A 27005-nucleotide genomic window follows, 5' to 3' on the forward strand; every position below is an offset into this window, starting at 1 on the left:
GAAGCGACAGGTGTTCCCGATCCCTACTCTGGAGCACCAGACCTCCAGGCTGAGTGGCGCGACGCTCTTCACCAAGCTGGACGCCTCTTCCGGAATCTGCCAGACCCCGCTGGACGAGGCGAGCTCCAAGATGACCATGTTCATCACTCCGTTCGGCAGGAAGAGGTTTCTGCTGCGACTGCCGATGGGGATCTCGCTCGCACCGGAGTGCTTCCAGCGGAAGATCGAGGAGATGCTGGATGGACTGCCCGGAGTCATCGTCTACATGGACGACACCGTGGTGTTCGGAAATGCTGCCAGTCACGATGCACGTCTCGAAGCCGTCATCAGGAGGATCCACGAGTCTGGCCTCAAGCTGAACAGGAAAAAGTGCGGGTTCCGGAAGAACGAGGTCAAGTTTCTGGGGATGAAGATCAGCAAGAACGGCATCAGCATGGACGAAGAGAGGCTCGAAGCGATCCAGCAGCTCCAACCACCAAAAATGTCAATGACCTAAGGTCTCTGCTCGGAGTAATCAACTTCCTGGGCAGGTTCGTCCACACATCCAGGAGTACTTGAGACCACTGAACGAGCTTCTGAGGAAGAACGTAGCATGGATCTGGACACCACAGCAGCAGGCGCTGGATGACGTGAAGGCAGCCGTCACTTCAGCTCCAGTTCTGGCGTTCTACGATCCAGCACGACAGACAACGGTCAGGGCCGACGCCAGTAGTTTCGGCATCGGAGGATGTGCCCTCCAGAAGCACGGCTCCGTCTTCAAACCCGTCGCGTTCTGCAGCAGAAGCCTGACTGACACCGAGACCAGATGGGCCCAGATCGAGACGGAACTACTCTCCGCGACGTGGACGTGCGAGAAAATGCACATGTTCCTGTCCGAACTGCCGTCGTTCGAGCTGCATCTGGACCACAAACCTCTGATCCTGCTGGTTAACACGAAAAATTTCGTGGATGCGCCGATCAGATGCCAGCGCACGCTCATGCGCTTGATGCGATACAATGCCACAGCAGTCTTCGTCCCAGGGAAGCAGCACCTGGTGCCCGACTTCCTCTCACGTCACCCGCTGCAGAAGCAGGATGAAATCGGCGCTGTGCTTCAAGAAGACATACATGGATTCTGCGAGAGAATCTTCAGCGATCTTCCCGCCACACCGCAGCGTCTGGTGGAGATCAGCAAGGCGCAGCAAGCAGACGAACCCCTACAGCGTGTAATGACGGTATTTACAGACACTTCCTGCTCTAGTGACTTCAGTTGAATTCTACGGAACAGCTCTCTGTCAGACATTCCTGAGAGAGATGATCTCTCTGATACGCTCATCAGCGTCAGCGAAGCTGCAGTGCTCAGCTAGAGGGAACAAAGCTCTGATGTACGATTCATTAGTCTCGCCTGAACTTTGAGATCTAAGCTCGAAGTTGTGACGCTCTGCAATAAAATCCTTTCGGAATAAGTACCCGTCTAGCTTTGAGACAACAACTCCAAAATCCTCCTTCTGCTCAGCAGTAATCTTTAATGTTGGTACGACATGCTCAGCCCGCGGACCATACTGTAAATCGCAGCTACTTGATCGTCACCGTCCTCTTTGTGTAGTCCCGATGCCAGTCTGTAGCGGACGAACCGATCACGCCAGGTCGGCCACCTCTCAGGCGATGTGAAGTCGAATTCCTCAGGAGGACGAAATCCAGGCATCTCGACTTGGTTCAACTCCCTGCTTAAATTAATGTGCTGCTCACGCTTGCTTAAGCTTACTATAGGTTCAATGCGGCTGCGCCCTATTCAAGTTTTACGTGTTTTGTCTGCCCAGACCAGACACGAGCGCTGAGGGACGGCACTGTATTGACCCGCGAGGCGAGCAGGGCGCTGACCCCGCGGACGGCGCCAGGCTGTACACCCGCCGGTCGGGCGGCGGCTTACCAAGGTGCAGGCAGCGCTGGCGGCGCGAGCAGGGGCGGCCTCACACAGCACTAACCAGTAACATCATGATGTGTGGCCAATGCCATCTCTCCTTTGCATTGATAATCTGCACGTTTTTCGGTTAGATGCGTGATTTCTTTTTCTGTTCCGGTTTCCGAATAGGTAAGACATTACACTGACCCACGCCATTGATCAACCCGCGCTTCGCGCGTTTTGTTGTTTTCATGTCTGGTGGGTTGAGAATGTCCATAAACGTGTGAGAGATGTCCGATTGTTCGCGTTTCAACTGTTTCAGCACTGATTGGACATGTGGTTAATGGACATTTTTAACACAGCATAGTTTGGGTGGGAGCGGTTGCCATGATGCTTGATATATTTTTTGATAGTGTCCGCAATCTTTTGGTGACTCTTTTGATCGTTCCCATCTGTCGGCGGTAAGAAGTCCTGCTTGTTGAAAGTTCTGGCCCAGGAGTTGCATCTCGTGTGCGTTTTACCTAATGGAATAAAAAATGTTCCGGGTCATTGGGATGATCAGGGGATGCGCTTAGCACGCTTATGAGCCAGCCTATACGACCTGGCCTTGTCCTTATGTGCATGGTTCTGGTCCTGACATAACAAACATGGGTGTTAAACCCCAGGTGGGAAACGTTAACCAGAGCAACGCAAATGCACCACACTAGGCACGTCGGAGAAACCAATTTGGCGGACACGGAACATTGCATTCAGAATGACCCGTGGTTTTCACGTGGTTGCGATGGTATGTCAACACTCGCAATGTTTACCCTCGTTCGGGCGAAACATTGAATAATCAATTGCACCCTTGTCGTTTTGTCCCGTCATGTCTGTTCTGGCGCTGCACTAGAACCGTCGTTTCGTCTTTTTTCGTCTCATTCGCCAGTCGCCCGGCTGAGCGGATCCATACCCATCGTGAACAGACGTGTCCATTGGCCGATGTGGTGTCTGGGGGAACGGAAGGTTATAACGTGTCTATCTCCATGGGGCTCGTACTAAACCTTCCACTTTCGCCCATTATCCGGTGGGTATAGTGGTGAGCAGGGTTCAGTGGGGGCTAATACTTACCTGTGAACGGACGGTCAAGGGGTGTCTTTTCTTCCCCTTGCGGTTTCTGTGGCGTCCTCTCTACATTCTCGTTTCTGCCTAATCTTCCCTCCTCTTACTACACTCCGTATTCTATACACCCCTCTACCGTCTTACTTCTGCTTCTTCTGCTTCATTAGGTTGATTTGTGATGTTTGTTCCAAAGTGGCCGGAGAATCCTGATGGTGACTCCTGTACGTACCATATTGATCGGCCGAAGGGAAAGGAAAAATTTTGCTGCGCGCATGGACTGTTTGCCGTAGTGGCGTTTCTTCTTCTGGTCTGACACCTACTTGTATTGGTTTTGGCCTGACTGTGTCGTATGGCCTATTCCAGACGTCATCCGGTTCACTAATGGGCAAGTTAGTTTCTGAGCGCACTGTTTTGACTTACCGGATATCATGTTTTTGATAAAAATTTCTTCTCCCATTTGGACACAACTCTATAGTATGGCTTCCCAGTATAGCGTGAATTTTGTGGTCACCAGTTTTACTGTCGGGTTCCGTAATAGAAGGACTGGATCTCCTGGCTTGAACTGTAATGATTCAGCGGTCCTATCTATCAATGTTTTGTTGTAGTCTCGAGACTGTTGCATGTTTTGGGTGACCTGTGGTGAAAGCGTTATGTAGGTTCTCGAACATGACGGGCACATACTCCTCTCCTGTGTAACGAAGACGGGGTTGTAACAGGGTATCTACTGGGAGAACAGGATCGCGACCGTACAGAATGAAAGATGGGAAGTATTTGGTTGACTCAATTTGCTAACTCGGCAGGCGGCGAGGCATGGCTGCAAAATGTTGGTCCCACTTATCCTGATTTTCACTAATTTGTTTGCGATCATCTCATTTATGCATCAATGAAATCTCTCAGTTTTACCGTCTGATTGCGCATGATAACTAGATGTTCGTATTCTGGAAATACCGAGTTCTTTATTAACAATGTTCAGCAGGGAGTTACAGAATTCTGTTCCTTGATCACTGATAATTGCTCGTGGACAGCCATGGCGAGGTACGAATTCTTCAAGCATGATTTGTGCTTAAGTGGCCGCCATTTTATCCGGAATTGCCCAGGCTTCGGGCCATCCACTCATGTGGTCTACAGTTGTACATTCGTACATGTAGCCCTTCTGTGTGAGTGGGAACGGTCCACACAAATCTATTTCTATTATTTCTAAAGGCGCTGGAGGCATGGACATGTCCTCCATGAGTCGTGTTTCCTTTCGCAATTTCTTTCGATGGCATGTCTCACATGTTTGGACGTATTGGACAATGTCTTTTAGCATGGTTGGCCAAAAGTACGATTTCGCGATTTTGTCGGTGGTCTTTTCAATTCCTATATGACCTCCAAAAATTCGTCGTGAGCATCTTCCAGTACTATTTTCTGGAACTCCGGGGGCATGACTAGCTGCATGCGTAATTGTGGCCTTGTTTTTGTTCCTACTCCTATATGATACAGCAGTTCATTTTCCAGACAATATTTGGTATGAAGGTGAGGGTTTTCTTTAATCTGAGAAATGATTTGTTCCAAATCTTCTTGAGCCCTTTGAGTTTTTCTCAGTTCATCTAGCTCAAACTTGTGATAAATTAGCGATTTTGTCTCTTCATTTCCGAAGTCTTCAGATTCGTTAAGGACAGTGGTGGCGTTATTAACTACGTTAATATTTGTGCGCTCACGCCTCCAGTACAGGCGCTTGTTGTCCTCTAGATCGCCGGTAATTTGGGTGTTATGAAGGCGCGAGAGCATGTCTGCGGCTACGTTTTTGGAACCAGATATGTATTCAGTTTTGAATGCGTATTCTCCTAAAATGATTGCCCATCTTTGGATTCTGGGGTTTTTCATTTCACTAGTAAACAAATGTTCTAGAGGTTTATGGTCCGTGTACACCATAAGTTGGGTTCCAACAACAAAGGGGCGAAGTTTTTGTAAACTGTAAATAATGGCGAACACTTCGCGCTCTATGGTGGGCCCATTTTTGCTGAGCATCTGTGAACTGGTGAGAAACATACTGAATGACTTTCCTTTGGCCTTCGATTTCTTGCGTGAGAACTGCACCTATAGCATATTGTGAAGCATCCGTATAAGTTTAAAGGGTTGGGTGATATCTGGAAACGCAAGAATGAGAGCCTTCACAAGACATTGTTTTAATGCATCAAACGCTACTTGTGCCTCGGCCGGTCAATGGAATTTTGCGTGTTTCTTTGTCGGGGCTGTAAGTGGTTTCGCAATTCCACTGAATCCTGGTACGGTACTTCCGATAGTACGATGCCATGCCCAAGAAACTCCGGACATCACGGATGGTTTTTTGGGGTTTGCATGTTTTCCACAGCTTTGATTTTTTCCGGGTCTACAGCGATGCCGTTGTTTGATACAACGTGGCTAAGATAGTATAGCTTCTCTCTAAAAATTCACATTTGTGCAATTTTGAGTATGAGGTTCGCTTTTCGGAGCCCTGTCGAACACTTTCTCCTGGTGTTTCAGATGTTTTTCGAAGGAGTCACTGAACACGATGATGTCATATATAAATGCAAGTGCAAATTTTCTGACATCCCCTAAAACTGCATTCATGAGATTTTGAAAGACTGACGGACTTCCGACGAGGCAGAATGCCATTCTGTTAAATTCGAATACACCGAAATCTGTCCCAAAAGCCGTTTTCTCCTTGTCCTCTTTCTTAAAAGGTATTTACCAAAATCCGGCTTTTAGGTCCAGACATGTTCTAAACTTTGATTTTCCAAGTGAGTACATGATGTTTTCCGTGGCGGGGATGCTAGGGGCTGGGATTATGGCTACAGCATTTATTTTCCGAAAGTCCTTGCATACTCTATGAGAGCCATCTTTCTTAGGAACAATGATGACTGGGGAAGGCCATGGCGACTTGCTACGTCTGATCACTTTGGCATCCAGCGTCTCTTGGATTTTATTGTCTAAAATTTATCTATGAACCAATGAAAGGCGATAAGGCCTTTGTCGAATGGGAGGATGATTTTGTATGTTGACCCGTATTTCCGTTACATCTGTCATGGCCAATTCAACGTCTTTTTGCACGAAAACAGCTACGTTTTTGGTCAAAAGCTTAACCAGTGGCTGGCGTTGTGCATCAGGGACATGACTTAAATTAGAGGCTTCAAGTTTTTCTTAAGTGCTGCTATCTTTGGATTGGGAGGTTTGAACTACTTCGGTAACAGAAATGTTGGGTTCGTGGGTCTCAAGACTTGTAGCTGCACCTAGAACTTGGCCTTTCCGAAAATGCATGAATCGACCTGTTTCGTTCACCATGGCCCAGGGGACATGTTTGTTTTTTGATTCTTTTACTACTGCATTAGGCAGTAAGATATCTGGCTCATTTTCGAAGCAGGCGAACGACGGTAATTGCATGACTACCAAGTTTTCTCCAGCCTGCTTTTTCTTTGGGAGATAACATTTGATCAGAACATCTGAATGTGGGAATACAGTGACGTCCCCTGCTAGTCTCACAAGATTGATTTCTTCATGTTTTTATCTGCCTTTTACTTTAAGGGATACACATGGTTGCCAATAGTCAATGTTTTATGTTCAAAGGTCCGAATGTACTTTTCTAGCAGTCGTAAAGTCTACTCCGAGAATCATGTCATGCCCAAAATTGGCCAACACAAAAAACTCGTGATACATGTGAACTTCTCCTAGCGTAACACGAATTTTCACAATTTTGGTTACTTTTAGGGTATGCCCTAATGCGGAAATCAAGGGTATTTTCTCAGTTTCTACAAGTTGTACTAATTTTGGGTCACATAGTTTTAGGAATTCTTCGCTCACCAGAGAGAGATGTGCACCCGTGTCCAAAAGTGTTCTGATTGGATGTGTACCTATACAAACATCTATGTAGGGACTGTTTTCGCTTGCCTGAAGCACGTGGGCTAGTTGCTCCTTTTCGTCCGGTTGTGTGGCGTGAGGCGCTCCTAGTTTCCCTGCTGCGGGCGTTGCTCGGTGGTCGGTCGTGGTTGTGCTGCCGCTGCGGAGGCTGTTGTGGCCGTCTCATCTCGTAAGCTCTCTTCCTGCAGACCCTCTGGATGTGGCCCGGGATGCCGCAGAAGAAACAGATCGGTCGATGGTCTGCTGTCCGCTGGTACTCGTGCGGAGCTGGGCGTGAATTCACTGGCTGCTGTTGTGGTCGGCGCTGGGGCTCTTACGTGGTGGTCTCGTTGGATGCCGGTAGTTTGGTCTCCCATACTCACGTGGTGGCCGTGGATGGTACCTGTATTCCTGGGTTTGCTGTGGGTTTACCTGTGGGGGTGGCTTCTGCGTTTGGGTCAGGATCATGACCTTTACGAATTCACTTAGTTTATCCACCTCAGTCTGTTGTGGGGGACGGAGGGGGGGGGGGGGGTAGGTTGGGCCACGGTATTCACGTCCATGGGTTCTGTTCCGTCTCTTTTGTCCCTGCCTGCTATTTTTTCTCGTAGTTTTATTTCCTCCATGGCTAAATGCGCAGCTTCGTTGACGTTAGTCGGTCGTTTCCGCGTCAAGTGATGTCGACGGTCCTTGTCCGTCATTCCATTGATAAAAATATCCATGCTGCTTTTACGAACATTTCGGGTATCTATTTCCTAGTTGTAAGCCTCCTTGGCGAGCGTCATGAGGCGAAAGCCATATTGGGGAAAAGACTCGTTGGGTCGCTTAGTAAAGATACTGAGCTTTAGTTTGGCGTTTGAGAAGTCGTCAAGATGCTGGAATTTTTGTATCACGAATTGTTTTAGATGGTCCCAAATTACGATGGTGTCCGCTACCTCTCCGTAGTAGTCAAAACCGAGTCCCCGTAGTAGTCGGGCTGCGGCATGCAAAGTCGTCTTTTGATCTGTGTTGCATTCTTTTTGGGTGTTGTCTACCATGGTAAGCCATCGGGTCAGACTTTCCGCACTTGTTCCGTCAAATGCAGCTTTCACAGGCTCCATACCCAAAGTGATTAGAAGGGTCATTTGATTTCGGAGGGAATTTATGCTTTTCACAATGTACTGCGCGTTTGGATCCAGAGGCAAGCTAACCTCTTCAAGGCTACGAGCCATGTTGCAAGCTGATAAAACAAGAAAAGAAGCAAAAGAGGGTCAGCCAGTACGTTTTTCGGTGCGAGATCGATGCTGTTTGGCCAGTCGTTCACTAGTCACTTTCTCCCCGGGACGACGCGATACCATGGAGTACAAACGGCGAACGCGAGCTTGCGGCCAACAAGTCGTCGAATGTCCCGTTGAGATCGCTGACGTCTAGGTCCCAGTCGATTAATATCGGCCGGCCGAGGTGTTGCCGGGCGGAAGTCCTTCGCGGGCTGCTATGCTGGGCCGACGGGAGCGGAGGCTCAAACCGTCCTGATGCAACGGGAGCTTCCTGATGCAACGGGAGCTCAAGTTCTGACCGTTCGTCGTTGATGGTAGCAGACGGGAGCTGAGGCCCAGACCGTGCTTCAGGGCTGGCGGGGGCGGAAGCCGACACGCGTTGGTCGTGTGCTTCGTTCAGGGCCTCGATTGATGTTTGGTTGTACGTGGCGTTTCTGGGAGCTTCAGGCGGATATCTCCGGCTTTCTTGTTCGGCTACCCTCACTCTGTGGGTCTCTTGCACCTGTCTCAGACAGCTGATGGCTGCGCTGCTGATGCCACAGCAACGGGACAGGCACAAGGCACAAGTGCAGCGGTTCAAGTTTGGCCTAGAATTAGTTGTTAACTCGCAGCCGCGGTTATGGCAATACCCACAGGTGAAACAGTAGCAGGCGGCACTGTTCAGGTGGCACTCACAGCAATGGTCGTGGAGTGCGTGCCGCCTTTGTGCAAAATACCTTTTGTGGTACTGACACAACCTGTGCTGGACTGCTGAGAACTCGTACTTGAAACTGGTGACGTCGTTGAGTACAGTCCAGCACGGTAGGGGCCGTTGGCGAGTCCGTCGAGCACCACAGCGGTGCAGTATCTTCCTCTTCTGTGCCGTGGTTCTTTCGGTAGTTGGGAGCCCAGATGCACGCATCGCTGTTGGAAGTTCGCAAGCATGCGATACATTCAACTCTCCGTGTCACGGCACCAGTTCAGCACGCCTAAAATTCAAACTCTTCACCAAACTTCACAAAAGAGTCTTCTGGCAATGATACGGGCGGCACATGGGCTCTAAGCGTGCGCTCGGGTCCGAGGCTCTGGACCACGCAGGGCCCTTTTTGTATCACTGTCTGGGCGCACTCTGCCCTTGGCGTGGCGCACACAGTCTGAATGCTCACGAGGCCAAGTCGACGCGTTGCATGATCAGCGCGTGATCCTGCGTACAATACAGTTCTGTAGCACGTGATCACAATATGTAGGTCGGTTCTTGCAGCGCGTGAGCGGCGCGATGAGCACGGGTGAAGGTCACGTGGGGCGTTGTTTCGCGGTTGCGCCCACAGACGATCTTTGTGCCTCGTCGTGTTTGTTAATGTTAGTCTAGACAATCGAGGTCAATCTGGCGCCGCTTGCAGCACAATGTATACACCCGCAGCGACGGGCGTGTCGCGGCATCGGGCCGCGTGCCGTCGGCGGCCTGCGCGTGGTGACGAGACGCGGGCACAGGCGACCGAGGGTTAAAAATCTGGAATAACGCGTGCTAAAACAACAGACAGATGCTACATAAAACAACAGACAAATGCTACCTAAAACAACAGACAGATGCTGCATAAAACAACAGACAGATGCTACATAAAACAACAGACAGATGCTACACTCAGGTCAACATTTTGTTTTTAGGAAAATGTTGCCTAGCGTGATCTTTGTCGCTTATTCAAATGCAAAACTGAGAGCATTCTTGCATGATTTTGGTAACCATGACCTTCAAAAGCTCATGTGATCAAACGATCTTATGATCTCAAATGAGCTTGTGGCGTTTTGCTTAAAAACAGTTCTCTAGTATAACTAATTTTAAAAACCCACACCACTGCACGCACCTCGCGCTGGGCAGCCCTACCAGTCCCGAGCACCCGCACCGTTCTCAAAAATTTATATGACACCAGAATGTACTTGCATGGCAGATACACAACGTCAAACACAGCACAGTTCTGCCGAACCAATCATAAGTTGCTTTCGCTTATCAAAAGTCAAGCATAGTTACCAGATATCTATACTACTAACGGCTGACAGAGTCGGTCTGTTTCCAGGCCAAAACTAGATCATTCTGATCAAAACTAGATCGTCGTGTTTATACGACCGTGTTCCTGGCGGCACCGGGGCTTGGTACAGAGCCAAGGATGCAGGCGTGCTCTGGTCAGTAGCTTGCATAACATTCATGGGCGGCGGAACGGTCCCCGAGACGGCCGTTCGTCTGCAACCGTCGTGGGGCTGTGAACGAAAGCGACTGAGGGTATCTGGGGACGGAAGGTGTCTGGCACGCGAATAGGCGTCGCCATGGCTACGAAGGTGGATGAAGTGGCGGCACGGTGGGAACAGCAGCAGCGGGAGATAGCGGCCATGTTGGACCAGCTGAAGCCGCCGGACGACTGGAAGCTGCTGCCGGCTGACCCCAACTACAAGTACCCACTGGTGCGCTACTACCGCTACCGTGGCACCGTGCTCAGCAACTTCCCCCTGCTCTGGGGCTTCCTGGAAAGCTGGAAACGTTTCCAGGCGCGTCCCAAGGACGTCATCGTAGCCAGCTTTCCCAAGTCGGGCACCACCTGGCTACAGGAGTTGGTTTGGCGGGTCGTGCACGGCGAGACAAGCGTTAACAGCGGCGGCGGCGCCACACTCGAGTATCGCTTCCCCCTTCTGGACGAACCCTATGCAGACATCATGAAGATGACACCCATCCACGACATGGAGGATCCGCGCCTCATCAAGACGCACCTGCCTTACGACCTGCTGCCCCCCAGCGTGCACACCGGCAACGCCAAGGTGCTGTACGTCTCGCGTGACCCCCGCGACGTCTGCGTCTCCTACTACCACTTCTTCCGCATGATTAACTACGCGGAGTACCGCGGTACCTTCCAGGAGTTCCGCGACAGCTTCGTGCGTGGTGAGGTGATGTACGCGCCTTACCGTGAGCACGTGCAGGGCTACCTGCGTCACGCCGACACCGTGCTGTGCGTGACGTACGAGCAGCTGCACGCTGACCGCGCGGCCGTCGTCCGTCGAGTGGCCGCCTTCCTGGAGCGGCCCGTGACCGACGCCGAGGCCGAGAGTATCGCGCGTCACACCAGCTTCGAAGCCATGAAGGAGAACCCCGGCACCAACTACCGCCACTGGGAGAAGACCGGCATGGTAAACGTGGGCTCGGAGGTCACCTTCATGCGCAAGGGCCAGGTGGGCGACTGGAAGAACTACTTCACTGAGGAGGAGGGTGCCGCTTTCCTGAAGTGGGCGAAACAGCCGGTCTGAGGCTGCTCAGTAGGATGTTCCAGAACAAAGCTTTTTGGAAACTTTTGGGTGCTCATGACTGGGGTGGCTCTTCGGCTCAAGGTGAGCTCAGAACTGTTTCATTTCTATATAATATTGACGCGTGCGTAGGCGGTACACAAAGAGTAGCAAGTTTGGTAGTGTTAAGTTATTTTCGGCCTGTTGTAGCAAACAAAACGTTATTAAAATGGACAGTGGCATCGTCTTGGTTGCTTGAAATGAGGTTGTTAGCGCACTCTTAGCATGCTGATTCTATGATTTGGAACAAAATATCGAAGTGGTGTCTTCACAGAAGGGGATAACTTTTTTAGAGGCAGCATGAATGTCAAACTAATTCCTGCAAATGTTTCGTCTAAATGGTGTGAATATACGTTGGATGCGAACACAACTTTTTTGCTGTCTTTAGCCCCATCAGACCTCCCTTCGATCTCCCTATTCTTTTCTTAACCTCGGCCAAGAGAAAGAAAAAGCAAGTCAGTTAATTAAAGAAATAGGTATACCAAACTGAGCCTCAGTTTACATCGTTACTGCTTCAGGGAATTGTTCTGAACTCGTTGTACACTATCTCACACCGGATGATGTCCGACGCACGCTTATTTTAAGTGCTGATCTTCTACCGATGAGCTTTCACACTCTCGCAGAAGCCGCTGTAGCTGATCCCTGTTGCCAGCTGCAGTGAGTGTGAAGATCTTAAGCATTAGTACACCCTTTCTGCAGCATGAATAAACATACCTTGCACGCCACTCAAAATCACTGTGAGTTGGATGTTCGTCCAGCCAAGAGAACTCATCAACCAGATCGGACAATACCGTGTGCCAGTTACCGAACGGCGCTGCATCCTCAGAGTCATTCGTCACTGGCATAGACAACACCGTTGAAGCCCTACCTACCTTCTCATTATCGCTGACACCACCCGAAACTAGACGGAACAAGACCATCTCAGGTCTGAAATAGGTCTCGTGGCGATACGTTATCGCTGAGGCCATTGCTTCAGGCGTTCAAAGCGATGTCATCATCTATTTTCATAGCATGTTGTTGGTCCCGTCATTGCGAAGATGGCTCAAAGCCACCCGATTTTTAAGGTCTTTGTGCACCCCTTAAGCATGTAGAAATTTTGACAAAGCTGACAAAAATTGAGGTCACCCTGGGCTGGAGAATTGGACTTCTCCTGAGCACACCCATAAAAAGTGTTTTTTTTTGGGACACCCTGATGTGCACACACAACGCATAGAAAAACCCCAAGTCCAGTTGCGGGTATTCACAAGTCATTCCAAGAAGTGGCTCATTGTTTGATTTGTCATAATTACAACAGCACTCTGAATGAAATATAAAAACATGCCAACAACACGACCACATTTGCACATCATTAACTATTAAGTCCTACACATTGATTGATTGCAAAGATTTTAATGGGCTCCACTGATTGCAAAGATTTTAATCGCTAGATCACGCCTTCTACCACATGATTAAACAGATTTTGCACGGCGTTCAAAATTTCTTTGCAAAACGGATACCCGTCGTTGTCCTCTCTTTGACCTAGTGGGTTGATAAGCTACCGGGTGGCATCGATCTGAAGGAACTGGAAACCAGCCAATGAGATTTATCTACCAGATCTGCCAATTCTGTGCCCTTGTTACCGAATGGCATGGCATCCCCCAAAATCATTCGTCACTGGCCTAGACAACAACGTTGAAGCCCTGGCTGCCTTCTCATTATTGCTGACACCACCCGAAACTAGACGGAACAAGACCATCTCAGGTCTGAAATAGGCTTCGTGGCGACAAGTTAACACTGAGGACATCGTTTGCTGTCATTATCCATTTTTATAGCATAATGTTGGCCCGTGATTGCGAAGATGGCTCAAAGGCACTCGATTATTAAGTGCCTTTCGCACTCCTTAAGCATGTAGGAATTTTGACATCCCTGAAAAGATTCAAATCGCCCTTGGATGGGGAACTGGGCTAGTCCTGAGCACCACCACAAAAAGTGTTTTCTGGGACACCCTGATGTTCACACAGAACACATAGACGGTCCCCAAGTTCACTTGATGGTATTCGCAAATCATTCCAACAAGTGGCTCATTGTTTGATTCGGCATAATTACAACAGTACTCTGAGTGGAATACAAAAACATGCCAACAACACGACCATATGAGCACATCATTACCCATTGAGTCCTACGCATCACGTCGTCAAAAACCAAAGCATTTGATGAAAATGCAAACCGTGAACACATGCTGAGCAACGGCAAGCAGGTTCATATTCACCAATAGACATTGCAAACCCCCTAGCCTGGTGCGAAACGCATTGTAGGTACGAAAGGCGGTGATGTTCGGCGGGAAGCGGCTCCGTGATAAGGCCGCGCCATCCAAAAATGCCCTGCGTGCCACTGACAGGCAAAGAGCTGGCAGATCACGGGCGTGCGCCGCTGCGGCCCGGGTGGCACGCTAGCATACAGGGGTCCGTGTGGTGAACAGGGGCCGGATCGCCACCGGAGCCCGTCAGTCATTAAGGGCCCTGAATGCAGCGAGGCCCCGACTGAGGGCGATAAGGTCACCAACACCGCACCAGGGCGGCACGTGAACAGTTGCCGCCATTGAATCTCGCCGATGAGCATCGGTGATGGTCCTGGCCCCAGAGTATATCACCTCTTGAGTACCAGCGGACAGCAGACCATCGACCGATATGTTTCTTCTGCGGCATCCCGGGCCACATCTAGAGGGTCTGCAGGAAGAGAGCGCACGAGATGAGACGGCCACAACAGCCTCCGCCGCGGCAGCAATAGCCACGGCCGACCACCGAGCAACGCCCGCAGCAGGGAAACTAGGAGCGCCTCACGCCACACAACCGGACGAAAAGGAGCAACTAGCCCACGTGCTTCAGGTAAGCGAAAACAGTCCCTACATAGATGTTTGTATAGGTACGCATCCAATCAGAACACTTTTGGACACGGGTGCACAACTCTCTCTGGGGAGCGAAGAATTTCTAAAACTATGTGATCCAAAATTAGTACAACTTGTAGAAACTGAGAAAATACCCTTGATTTCCGCATCAGGACATACCTCAAAGTAACCAAAGTTGTGAAAATTCGTGTAACGCTAGGAGAAGTTCACATGTATCACGAATTTTTCTGTTGGCCGATTTTGGGCATGGCATGATTCTTGGAGTAGACTTTACGACTGCTAGAAAAGCACATTCAGACTTTGAACATAACACATTGACTATTGGCAACCTTGTGTATCCTTTAAAGCATAAGGCAGATAAAAAACATGAAGAAATCAATCTTGTGAGACTAGCAGAGGACGTCAATGTATTCCCACATTCAGATGTTCAGATCAAATGCTATATCCCAAAGAAAAAGCAGGCCGGAGAAAACCTGGTAGTCACGCTATTACCGTCATCCCCCTGTTTCGAAAATGAGCCAGGTATCTGTCTGCCTAATGCAGTAGTAAAAGTATCGAAAAGCAAACATATCCCCTGGGCCATGGTGAACGAAACAGGTCGATTCATGCATTTTCGGAAAGGCTCAGTTCTAGGTGTAGCTACAAGTTTTGAAACCCACGAACCCAACATTTCTGTAACCGAAGTAAGCCCGAAGCCCGAAGCCTGGGCAATTCCGGATAAAACGGCCGCCACTATAGCACAAATCATGCTTGAAGAATTCGTACCTCGCCATGGCTGTCCACGAGCAATTATCAGTGATCAAGGAACAGAATTCTGTAACTCCCTGCTGAACATTGTTAATAAAGAACTCGACATTTTCAGAATACGAACATCTAGTTATCATGCGCAATCAAACGATAAAACTGAGAGATTTCATGGATGTAGGAACGAGATGATCGCAAAACAAATTAGTGACAATCAGGATCAGTGGGACAACATTTTGCAGCCATGCCTCGCCGCCTATCGAGTTAGCAAAAATGAGTCAACCAAATACCCCCCATTTTTCATTTTGTACGGTCGCGATCCTGTTCTCCCAGTAGATACCCTGTTACAACCCCGTCTTCGTTTCACAGGGGAACATTATGTGTCCGTCGTGTTCGAGAACCTACATAACGCTTTCACACAGGTCACCCAAAACATGCAACAGTCTCGAGACTACAACAAAACATTGATAGGTAGGACCGCTGAATCATCGCAGTTCAAGCCAGGAGACCCGGTCTACTATTATGACCCTACAGTAAAACCTGGTGACTCTGCAAAATTCACGTTCTACTGGAAGCCATACTATAGAGTTGTGTCCAAGATGGGAGAAGAAAATTACTTTATCGAAAACATGATATCCGGTAAGTCAAAAGTAGTGCACTCAGAAAACTTGCTCATTAGGGAACCGGATGGCGTCTGGAATAGGTTATACGACACAGTCAGGCCACCAATGCAGGTAGGTGTCAGACCAGAAGAACCGCCACTACGACAACAGCCCTTGCACGCAGCAAAATTTTCCTTCGGCGATCAATATTGGTACGTACCAGACAACCAGCAGGATTCTCGGCCACTTTGGAACAACATCCAAAATCAACCTAATGAAGCAGAAGAAGCAGAAGAAGCAGAAGAAGTAGAGGATGTAAAGGACGGAAGTGTAGAAGAGGAGGAAGAACGAGAAGCAGAAGAGGACGCCACAGAACCGCAAGGGGAAGAAAAGACACCCCTTGACAGCCGTTCACAGGTATTACCCCCACTGAACCCTGCTCACCATTATCACCGGATAAAGGCGAAAGTGGAAGGTTAGTACGAGCCCCATGGAGATAGACACGTTATAACCTCCGTTCCCAGACACCATCGCCAATGGACACGTCTGTTCACGATGGGTATGGATTCGCTCAGCCTGGCGACTGGCGAAAGAGACGAAAAAGACGAAACGACGGTTCTAGTGAGCGCAGAACAGACATGACGGACAAACGACAAGGGTGCAATTTGATTATCAATGTTCACCGAACGAGGTAAACATTGCGAGCGTTGACATACCATCGCAGCCAATTGAAAACACGGGTCATTCTGAATGCAATGTTCCGTCGAATTGGTTTCCCGGCGTGCCTAGTCTGGCCATTTCGTTGCTCGAGTTGACGTTCCCAACCTGGGTTTAACACTCATGTTTGTCATTTCAGGACCAAAACCATGCACGTAAGGACAGGCCTTGTGGTTAAAGGCTGGCTCATATGCACGCTAAGCGCAACCCCTTATCATCCCAATGACCCGGGACATTTGTTTATTCCATTAGGTAAAACGTACCCAAGATACAACTCCTGGGCCATCACGCTTTCAACAAGTATGACTTCTTACCGCCGGCAGATGGGAACGATCAAAAGAGCCACCAAAAAGATTGCGGACACTATTAGAAATTTACCAAGCACTCATGGCAACCGCTCCTACCCAAATTATGCTGTGTTAAAAATGTCCATTAACCACATGTCTCAATCAGTGACACAGTTGAAACGCGAAGAATCGGACCTCTCTCACACGTTTATGGACATTCTGAATCCACCAGATCTTAAAACAACAATCGGCGCGAAGCGCGGGTTGATCAATGGCGTGGGCAATGTAATGTCTTACCTACTCGGAACCGCAACAGAAAAAGAAATCAAGCATCTAACCGAAAACGTGCAGATTATCAATGCAAGATCATCAATGCAAAGATCATCATCATGCAGATCATCAATGCAGACCATCAATGCAGATCATCAATGCAGATCATCAATGCAGATCATCAATGCAAAGGAGATGGCAATGGCCCTAACCCTTAACGGAACCCTTCAAGTCATAAATTCCACTCGAGTTGCAATAAATCAAAATCGACGTGCACTCCTTTCCCTCAACACCGCTGTGAAAAGAATGCAGGTGGCTTACCAAGGTTTGGTAAATACCTCTAGGAACACGAGCAAAATCTTCTCCCTTATATCACATCTCAACTTCCTGGCAGAAAACGTCCACCAGGTGACGCGAAGCGTCCACCGCCTACCCACCGAACTAGAAAGGTTAACAACCGAACATCAACTTCCTGGCAGAAAACGTCCACCATGTGACGCGAAGCGTCCACCGCCTACATGCCGAACTAGAAACGCTACCAACCAAACTAGCCCTTGCCCAAGCTGGTGTATTACATAATTATCTCATCCCTCCGCAAGAAATTGGACGAATCTTGAGGACAATTGCGGAGTCTTACCACATAATTTTGCCCTACCATTTCCCCAAAGAGACATCAGCAATTATGTCAGAGCAGTCAAGACAAAATTGGTCAAAAACAGAGACACTTATCATGTTCTATTTTACGTCCCGCTTCTGCTCGTTCTCCACGCCTTTGATGTATATCGATTCTTCCCATACCAAGTACCCCATCAAACCCACAACATATCCCTTGGCTACTACCCAAACGAGCCTCACTCTCTGATCGTTTCAGAAAACCGACAACATTACATGCAACCTTCAGAAACAGACATGGAAAATTGCATTTTGGCTCACCTCCTCTTTTGCCAGCTACACGAGGCCCCATATTCCACGGTATCTTCCACATCGTGTGTTGTTGCCCTATTCCGCCAGGACCCAGTGGCAATCATAACTTTATGCGACCCAATCGTCCAAACCACGAGCAATGCCCCTAAGGCCTATTATCTGACCCAGGGCCAATGGCTACTGGTATTCTCCGATCACCATCACAACTTGCTGTGCCTCCACCAAAAGAAGGAAAACGTTCACCATTACAGAAGCTGTTGACATCATTACGCTAGAGATGGAATGCTCAGCTTCAGGAGACTCATTCTATCTGCCACCGTATTACGCGAGCAAAACCCATTTGGATTTACCACAATTGCGGGCCGAAGAACTTTTGACTAACGGATCACTTCCTTTTTGGCGTCCTACCTGGGCACACGCGCTCATTGATACGTCCCGCACCAATGTCTCTGCATTGCCCCCGTTGCACCTAACAGGCATGACTGCAGGTGCCTACTTCAACATAATAGAAGCTTTGCCACTTGCACGTGTCGCGGACGATAGCCCAGCCACCTTTTCGATCTCTTGGACTCTTATTATCATTGCTGGCATACTCGCTATGGGGTGTCTCTGCTTCACCGCTAAGCATTGCTGCCCACGGTCTAGGGGATTATATATGCTACCCCGCTTTCGTCCCATTGCACGCAACCCGACCGCCGAGCCAGCCATTGAATTACAAGAGCCACTGTCTGTCCCTTCGCGGCATCCTGAATCGCCCCAGGCACTCCATCGACGTTCTGCAGGAACGAGCCATGCGGCGTAGCTGCCCCTCCCGTCCAGGAATCGGTGCCAATGCGAGGCACCATTCGAACCACACCGACGGACTCGACCGTGTCGCCCATATTTGGGGCTCGACCAGTCCTTCCCTCCCAGCCCGGTTTGTGGTGTGAGGCCACCAAATGTCCAGATGACGTCTTGGCCCGTCATCCTCATTAGTCCGCTCCCGTGTATATGTTTAGGTTGAGTATATGTATAGGTTAAGCACATGTTTAGATAACGATTCCGTACAGGCGGACGAGTATGGTCACCAAGCGTGTTGAACCAGCCCTCGTTCATGCAGCTCAGAAACCAAATCTACCTCCACATGCACAATGTGCTTGTGTTCAGTATCTTGTTCGTACTTGTGTTTATGTGTCCCGTGCCTATCCGCTTGTATTTACGCGTTTTGCGCCCCTTCCTTGTGTTGTAGTATTCGTGTTTTGCACTTCTATGTTATGGAATTCTGATTTGTTTGTCTTTGTCACCCATCTGTCTCCCTTCGCCCTTAAGGCTCCGATCGCTGCACATTTTGTTGTGTCTCGGCCAAAATGCTTGTTGTGTAGGGGAGGGAGATATTGTAGCATCTGTCTGTTGTTTTATGCAGCATCTGTCTGTTGTTTTAGCCCGCGTTATTCCAGATTTTAACGCTCGCTCGCCTGTGCCCGCGTCTCGCCACCACGCGCAGCCCGCCGACGGCACGCGGCCCGATGCCGCGACACGCCAGTCGCTGCTTATGTATACATTATGCTGCAAACGGTGCGCCAGTTTGACCTCGATTGCCCAGACTAAAATTAACAAACGCGACGCCAGGCAATGATTACCGGTGGGCGCAGCCGCGAAACAACGCCCCGCGTGACCTTCACCCGTGCTCCACGCGCCGCTCTCGCGCTGCAAGAACCGAACTACAAATTGTGATCACGTGCTGCAGAACTGTACTGTACGCAGGATCACGCGCTGATCATGCAACGCGTCGACTCGGCCTCGTGAGCATCCAGACTGTGTGCGTCAGACACTGTGCCAAAGGCAGAGTGCGCCCAGACAGTGATACAAAAAGGGCCCTGCGTGGTCCAGGGTTAGGTATGCCAGAGCCTCGGACCCGAGCGCACGCTCAGAGCCCAGGTGCCGCCCGTATCGCAACCGGTGTATCGTTTTCATAATATGGCACTGCCAGAGGACTCTTTTTGAAGTTTGGTGAAGAGTCTGACATTTTAGGCGTGCTACATGGCGGCGCGGCGGGAGCAGCAGCAGCGGGAGATGGCGGCCATGTTGGACCAGCTGAAGCTGCCGGACGACTGGAAGCTGTTGCCGGTCGACCCCAACTACAGGAACCAGCTGCAGCGCCACCACTGCTTCCGCGGCACCGTGTTCACCAACTTCCACCAGGCCTGGGGATTACTGGAGATCTGGAAACGTTTTCAAGCGCGTCCCAAGGACGTCATCGTAGCCAGCTTTCCCAAGTCGGGCACCACCTGGCTACAGGAGTTGGTTTGGCGGGTTGCGCAAGGCGAGACAGACGTCAACAGCGGCGGCGGCGCCACACTCGAGTGTCGCTTCCCATCCTGAAGACAGCCACTTCGGACGCGATGAAAACGCCATCGATCCACCAGATGGGGAATCCGCGCCTCATCAAGACGCACCTGCCTTACGACCTGCTGCCCCCCAGCGTGCACACCAGCGACGCCAAGGTGCTGTACGTCACACGTGACCCCCGCGACGTCTGCGTCTCCTACCACCACTACTGCCGCATGGTCAACTCCATGGAGTACCGCGGTACCTTCCAGGAGTTCCGCGACAGCTTCGCGCGTGGTGAGGTGATGTACGCGCCTTACCGTGAGCACGTGCAGGGCTACCTGCGTCACGCCGACACCGTGCTGTGCGTGACGTACGAGCAGCTGCACGCCGACCGCGCGGCCGTCGTCCGTCGAGTGGCCGCCTTCCTGGAGCGGTCCGTGACCGACGCCGAGGCCGAGAGTATCGCGCGTCACACCAGCTTCGAAACCATGAAGGAGAACCCCGGCACCAACTACCGCCACTGGGAGAAGACCGGCATGGTAAACGTGGGCTCGGAGGTCACCTTCATGCGCAAGGGCCAGGTGGGCGACTGGAAGAACTACTTCACCGAGGAGGAGGGTGCCGCTTTCCTGAAGTGGGCGAAACAGCCGGTCTGAGGCTGCTCAGTAGGATGCCTTCGAAAATCCGTTTTTGAAAAGGTATGAGTGCTTATGGTTAGCCTGGCTCTTTGGTTCTAGGCAAATTCAGTTCTAGCATGTTTGTAAAAGTTCATGCATGTTTAGAGGGTGCACAAGGAGCTTAAAGTGTAATAGTTTTAAGGTCATCTTCGCTCTGTGGCGGCCAGCGAAGCGTTGTAAAATGGAAATGATCATCAGTGTGTTTTATCTTGATCCTACGTTTTTGATCAAAGCAAAGCGATTAAGGGTACCACTTGATCGAAGGATATGCTGTTTTCATTGGGGGGGGGGGGGGAGGGCGGAAGGGGCAGCAGTGCTAACACTCACAAAATCGAAATGTGTTGAGATGGGTGTGAAAGGAATCTTCGCAACGAAAGTGGCTCAATGTTGCGTATACAAATACGATGAGCATCCACCTCCTTGTAGAAGCAGCTGTAGCCGACCCTTGTCATCATCTACAGTGCTTACGAGGACCTCAATCATTGACGCACCTTTTTTTGCAAAAGCATTGAGGTATGTTGTATTTTGCTTAAAATCACTATAAAACAGTTCGTTGGATTCTCATTGAACGACTGCATTGACTAACCGCCGGCTAGCATTGACCTGAATAAACTAAAATACCAGCCAAAGCGATTCATGTCCCACATCGGCCAGTTCCGTGTGATGTGTCATAGTGGCGAACGGCTAAGCAAACTGAAAATCATTCGCCACTAGCAAACAAAGCGGCGTCGAAGCAACGGATGCCTTCATGCCTTCACAATATCGCCGTCAACACCAAAAACCAGCCGGAACAAGACCATCTCAGGGCCAGTAGGGTGTCCCAGAATGACACTTTTGGAAAAGCATGGATACTCCAGGCTGGCAGGTGTGTCAGTTGACCGAAGGGAGATGCGATTTTTTGTGGAAGGAAGGCAGCAGGTTTAAGAATGGAAAAACTTTCCCATGCGTTGAGATGGATGTAAAAATAATTCTTGCGACGAAATTGCAATTCTTGCAACGTACGGTAATATGATGCGGGCACATTTGACCTGTTTTTAGCCCTATGTGACCTTACATTGAACTTACTATCCCATGCTTGATCTCGACCATGAGAAAAGCAAATGCCAAACCAAGCGAAATATAATTGTGTGACAAATAGTGAAAATCACGCGACACGGTTACCTCATCAAACATTTTTTTGAAAATACTATACGTTGATACATATCAAAAGCGTCCGGTGGACGCTTATTTAAAGTCCTGATCTTCTACCGGTCGGTTTTGACCTCCTTGTAAAAGCCACTGTACCTGATCCTTGCTCACTGCAGCTGATCCTTGTCCGCTGCAGCTGACCCTTGTCCACTGCAGCTGATCCTTGCTCACTGCAGCTGATCCTTGTCCACTGCAGCTGACCCTTGTCCGCTGCAGCTGATCCTTGTCCACTGCAGCTGACCCTTGTCCAGTGCAGCTGATCCTTGCTCACTGCAGCTGATCCTTGTCCGCTGCAGCTGATCCTTGTCCGCTGCAGCTGACCCTTGTCCGCTGCAGCTGATCCTTGTCCACTGCAGCTGATCCTTGCTCACTGCAGCTGATCCTTGCTCACTGCAGCTGATCCTTGTCCGCTGCAGCTGATCCTTGTCCGCTGCAGCTGATCCTTGCTCACTGCAGCTGATCCTTGTCCGCTGCAGCTGACCCTTGTCCGCTGCAGCTGACCCTTGTCCGCTGCAGCTGACCCTTGTCCGCTGCAGCTGACCCTTGTCCGCTGCAGCTGACCCTTGTCCACTGCAGCTGACCCTTGTCCGCTGCAGCTGACCCTTGTCCGCTGCAGCTGACCCTTGTCCAGTGCAGCTGATCCTTGCTCACTGCAGCTGATCCTTGTTCACTGCAGCTGATCCTTGTCCACTGCAGCTGATCCTTGTCCGCTGCAGCTGATCCTTGCTCACTGCAGCTGATCCTTGTCCGCTGCAGCTGATCCTTGTCCGCTGCAGCTGACCCTTGTCCGCTGCAGCTGATCCTTGTCCACTGCAGCTGATCCTTGCTCACTGCAGCTGATCCTTGTCCGCTGCAGCTGATCCTTGTCCGCTGCAGCTGATCCTTGTCCGCTGCAGCTGATCCTTGTCCGCTGCAGCTGACCCTTGTCCACTGCAGCCGACCTCTACTCCTCGCGGTCCAATGATCCCCGAAAAAATCCCCAGCACAGAAGCTAACGGCGGCCAAGAGAAAAAAACACAGGGCGAAGATGCTGATCGTCTTCGGCGGCCTCATGTGGGGAAAGCGGTCAATGTCGCACACGTGAGTCTTTGCCGAGCTTAGGGTGCCCCAGGATTACGCTTTTTGTAAAAAAAAAAGCACTGGCTCCCAGGACCAGCCTTATGCTCCGTTCGACGAGAGCTCAACGAAAGAGACTTCGGTGCTGTCATTTTTACGTTACATCGGACCACTCAGCAGCGTAGCGATAGCACGCTTTATACGTTACCAGGCAAGGGCTGTGGGGACAGTCCATAGCATTAGCACGTGTTGCACGTTACCAGACAAGGGCTGGGAGGACTATCCATAGCGTTAGCACGCTTTACACGTTGCCAGACAAGGGCTGGAAGGACAATCCATAGCATTAGTACGCGTTGCACGTTACCAGAAAAGGACTGGGAGGACTATCCATAACGTTAGCACGCTTTACACGCTACCATACAAGAGTTGGGCGACAACCCATAGCGTAAGCACGCGTTGCACGTTACCAGACAAGAGTTGGGAGGACAATCCATGGCGTTAGCACACATTGCACGTTACCAGACAAGGACTGGGAGGACAATCCATGGCGTTAGCACACATTGCACGTTACCAGACAAGGGACTGGGAGGACGATCCATGGCGTTAGCACACAGTGCAACGTACCAGACACGGACTGGGAGGACAATCCCAATACCTACCTGCTCGTGAGGGATTGTGTGTTATAGCCGACATTGTCGAGCCGAGAACGAGCCGGATATTCGGGGAATCGCCCTGCGAAAGCCCGTTGGGTTTCGGCGTAGAATTAGGGTAACGACTGTCGCGGAATGGATACGACAGAACGGTCTGCACAAGACAAGTATCATAGAGATCACAGATGCACAGTGCGAAAGACCAGCGGAAGAAGACAAGGCTCCTTCTACGGTTCATAGGAGGCTTAGTTGTGAGACCGTTACACAAATGGGATCCTGTCTCTGTCCTTCCTTCTTCCCCGTACCATCCTCGCTGTCAGGTATACCAAACACACTCTTTAATAGACACACAAGATAACATTACCTTTTTTATCTTTTCTCTCGAACAAGGCCATCTGCGCTCATATGAAGCTGAAGGACCTACGCTGAGTGAGGGTGAAACTGCTGCAGACAAGCAAGTAGACAGCTGGAAGCAACACATCGTTGTCTTGCGAACACATTACCAAGCCATTGTTAAGAACTCCGGCCATGAATCACTTTGTGCAAGCCATTACAAGTCCGACCGATCTGCTCGTCCGTCCCGACAGCTCAGTTGGTCAGAGCGCCTGCATTCCGATCCACCCGCCGGGTCGGGGGGAGTTCGAATCGCTTCAGGCGCTTGCCGTTTGACCTTGACAGGTATGGCGTGTGCCCGTGGGCAGCGGTCACTCTGAAGCTCGGGTGATGTCAGAGGCGTGATGCATCGCGTCGAGCTTTTGTGGCACGTTAAACGTGCGGCACCAAATTCTGCTGTTGATTGGAATTGCACTATCGGATGGCAGAGGTCAGGGCTCTCAAAGCAAGCGCTGCTCAGGGTTAGCTCCGACCCCAGAAATCCATCTACTCAAAGGGGTTTGGATTAAATCTTCTAGAACATAACCAGAAAAATAAGTAGATTGCTGGCTAACGTAATGCCAACATATGGTAAGAGCCAAAGAGTCACACAAATGTTTATTTCGGTCCTTTCAGCGGAAGGCGTCGTTGATACCATTTTGGTTAAGAACACTGCAACCTTGGTATCCATCAACGCGACACTCACAAGCCATTTGGAGCGCTCACGAAACCGGCGTAAGTTTACCATAACTTCATGACATCATCAGGACACAGAGCCCTCCGCTGACTTCACTGCTGCCACCTGCCTATTGTCACCGTCCGCCAGAGCCCTCTATCGTGTGCTTTCATAACCTGCTCAGCTCCATCCATTCTCCGCTGCGCTATGGGTCTAACCACTAGAGCCATCATCAAAAGTTATAACTCGCTACAGACTGCATTGAACATCTTGAGGCAGCGACTGATTGTATGTCGTGCCCTGCTTGATTCTCGATATTAACAAATATTTTGTCATAACGTCGTATTTTGAGCGGTAATGAGCGCTGATTGGCCGAGACGGACAAACTGCCAATAAAGTCTCTCCCCGTTGTGTTTCCTACGTCCTCACAAACCTGTTAATTCCAAAGCGCTAAAATTCAGTGATTTTCATCAACCTTTTTGTCATGTCCTGGCAGCTGTCACCATGCTTTGCACGAAGGGCTCTACGCTTGAATTGTGGGAGGCAGGTCAGAGCGGCATAGCTCCAGAAATATTGTACTATGAATAGTCCAGCTCTCAAAAAACCCGTACGGAAAGCCGGCTTTGGTTTTATTGGACTAAGCTTTGAGATAGTCAAGTATGTCATGAAAACTGCTCACAAATGCACTGAAGACTTCCTGTTACTATGCGTAGGCGGATATACGGCAGGTGCAAACAGGAAAATACCTATACGAAACAACATCATTTATGGCATCAGCGGTATGTTTGATAACATGACAGGTGTTGGCCTCTCTCGGGTCATTTGTTGGGTGCTGGTGACCACATCTTAAATTATGTGGCAGGGGTCGGACTCAGGAAAACAAACCAGCTCTAATAGAGACGCAGCTTGAATTCTGGGGAATTCCGAACATGCTGTTCACTGATAAAGTGGGTGACTGTGGCGCATGCACAGGGGTCAAATGTTTTAAGGGTAGATACATTAAGTAATATGGACGAAAACGGAGTACCACACACACACACACCTATATATATATTATATATATATATATATATATATATATATATATATGGGGAGAGAGCGACACAGAAAATATAAAATGACACGAGCAATTTAAGTTGTTAGCACTGCTATCGCCAGCACCCTTAACATGCGTTTTCTCCCACATACTTCGTACATCGGCATTAACCGAGGACTGTTCCAACATTCCTCCTTAATATCATGCATCCCAAATCGATTTAAAAAAGAAATTCGGCACAATTGTCTCTGGCTAAGCATAGTCCCAGCACTGAAATATGGAAGATTCCAGAAAGCTCTGTATAGCTTGTTTAGATCATAGAGAAATCCAGATTCCCTGCGCCGGAAGTAACTTCCGAGTACACACCTAACGATCTATCCGATATGTTCACGAGATACAAAAGTTATAGCCTTTTCCGGCGTAGAAAAGCAAGAGAGTGGACCAGACGGATATATTGTATTTCGACCATATGTCTTTATCTAGAACAAAAGCTTTTGCTTCGCCACGAAACATCTCAATCAAATCTTAATTCAAAATCTTTTGGCGTCAGACCAAATCCATGAATTTCGTCGTACAGAATTAGAGACTTATTATCCTATTTAACCTCCGCATCTTTGGAAGCGCAATTCGCCGTATGAACATCCACGTCCTTAAATACATTTGAAAAGATAGCGGCAAGAGAACCCATTTAAAATCCACACGTACATTAAAGGATCATCGTATTTAAGTTTGATTTTCGCAGCAAGCGTTCTCCGTACTTCCACGATTTAACAGGGATGCAACGTACACACACTTGGTGAAAAACACACACACGTACACACATATGCACACGCGCGCGCACACACACACACACACACACACACCACACACAACCACACACACATACACATACACCACACCACACACACACACACCGCGCGTGCGCACACCACACACACACACCCACACACACAACCACACACACACACACACACACCTGACGTCTATTCATATAACGTTGTATTCATCAGCTCGGTACGTTGTTACTTGTGTTCTCAGATACCGCCTTCCCCAGCACTAGGTTATCTTAACTACAAGCAGAATATCGATCACTTCGTCTACAACCGGCACGCTCAGGAGTGTTTAAGTTCATGGATGTCTTCCCATCCAGATCATCATGTGTGTGCCATCAATGTGTTATCTCAATGTGTCATCAGTGTCATCCATGTTCTGCTGTCG

General features: G+C 49.6%; 2 protein-coding genes across 2 annotated transcripts; both read left to right on the forward strand.

Annotated features, from left to right (window-relative positions):
• The first annotated feature begins 10282 nt into the window (after window positions 1–10282).
• LOC119104813 (sulfotransferase family cytosolic 1B member 1-like) lies at window positions 10283–11722 on the forward strand. The gene has a single exon (XM_037228532.1). The coding sequence runs from the start codon at window positions 10390–10392 to the stop codon at window positions 11356–11358; it is 969 nt and encodes a 322-aa protein (XP_037084427.1). The 5' UTR covers window positions 10283–10389; the 3' UTR covers window positions 11359–11722.
• Window positions 11723–19841: 8119 nt separating this feature from the next.
• Window positions 19842–20788, forward strand: LOC119104722 (sulfotransferase family cytosolic 1B member 1-like). The gene is made up of 2 exons (XM_037228439.1): window positions 19842–20114; window positions 20228–20788. The coding sequence occupies exons 1-2, from the start codon at window positions 19842–19844 to the stop codon at window positions 20786–20788; spliced, it is 834 nt and encodes a 277-aa protein (XP_037084334.1).
• Window positions 20789–27005: the final 6217 nt, after the last annotated feature.

Source organism: Pollicipes pollicipes, unplaced genomic scaffold (assembly GCF_011947565.3).
Source record: "Pollicipes pollicipes isolate AB1234 unplaced genomic scaffold, Ppol_2.1 Scaffold_6052;HRSCAF=7182_pilon_pilon_pilon, whole genome shotgun sequence".
In the NCBI taxonomy this organism is placed as follows: domain Eukaryota; kingdom Metazoa; phylum Arthropoda; class Thecostraca; order Pollicipedomorpha; family Pollicipedidae; genus Pollicipes; species Pollicipes pollicipes.

What these genes read in the sequence shown, in the direction of transcription:
- LOC119104813 (XM_037228532.1), top strand. Translation starts at nt 10,390, where the DNA reads ATGGCTACGAAGGTGGATGAAGTGGCGGCACGGTGGGAACAGCAGCAG.
- LOC119104722 (XM_037228439.1), top strand. Translation starts at nt 19,842, where the DNA reads ATGGCGGCGCGGCGGGAGCAGCAGCAGCGGGAGATGGCGGCCATGTTG. An exon ending in TACAGGAGTTGGTTTGGCGG is followed by an intron (nt 20,115 to 20,227) that starts GTTGCGCAAGGC and finishes TCGATCCACCAG; the next exon opens with ATGGGGAATCCGCGCCTCAT.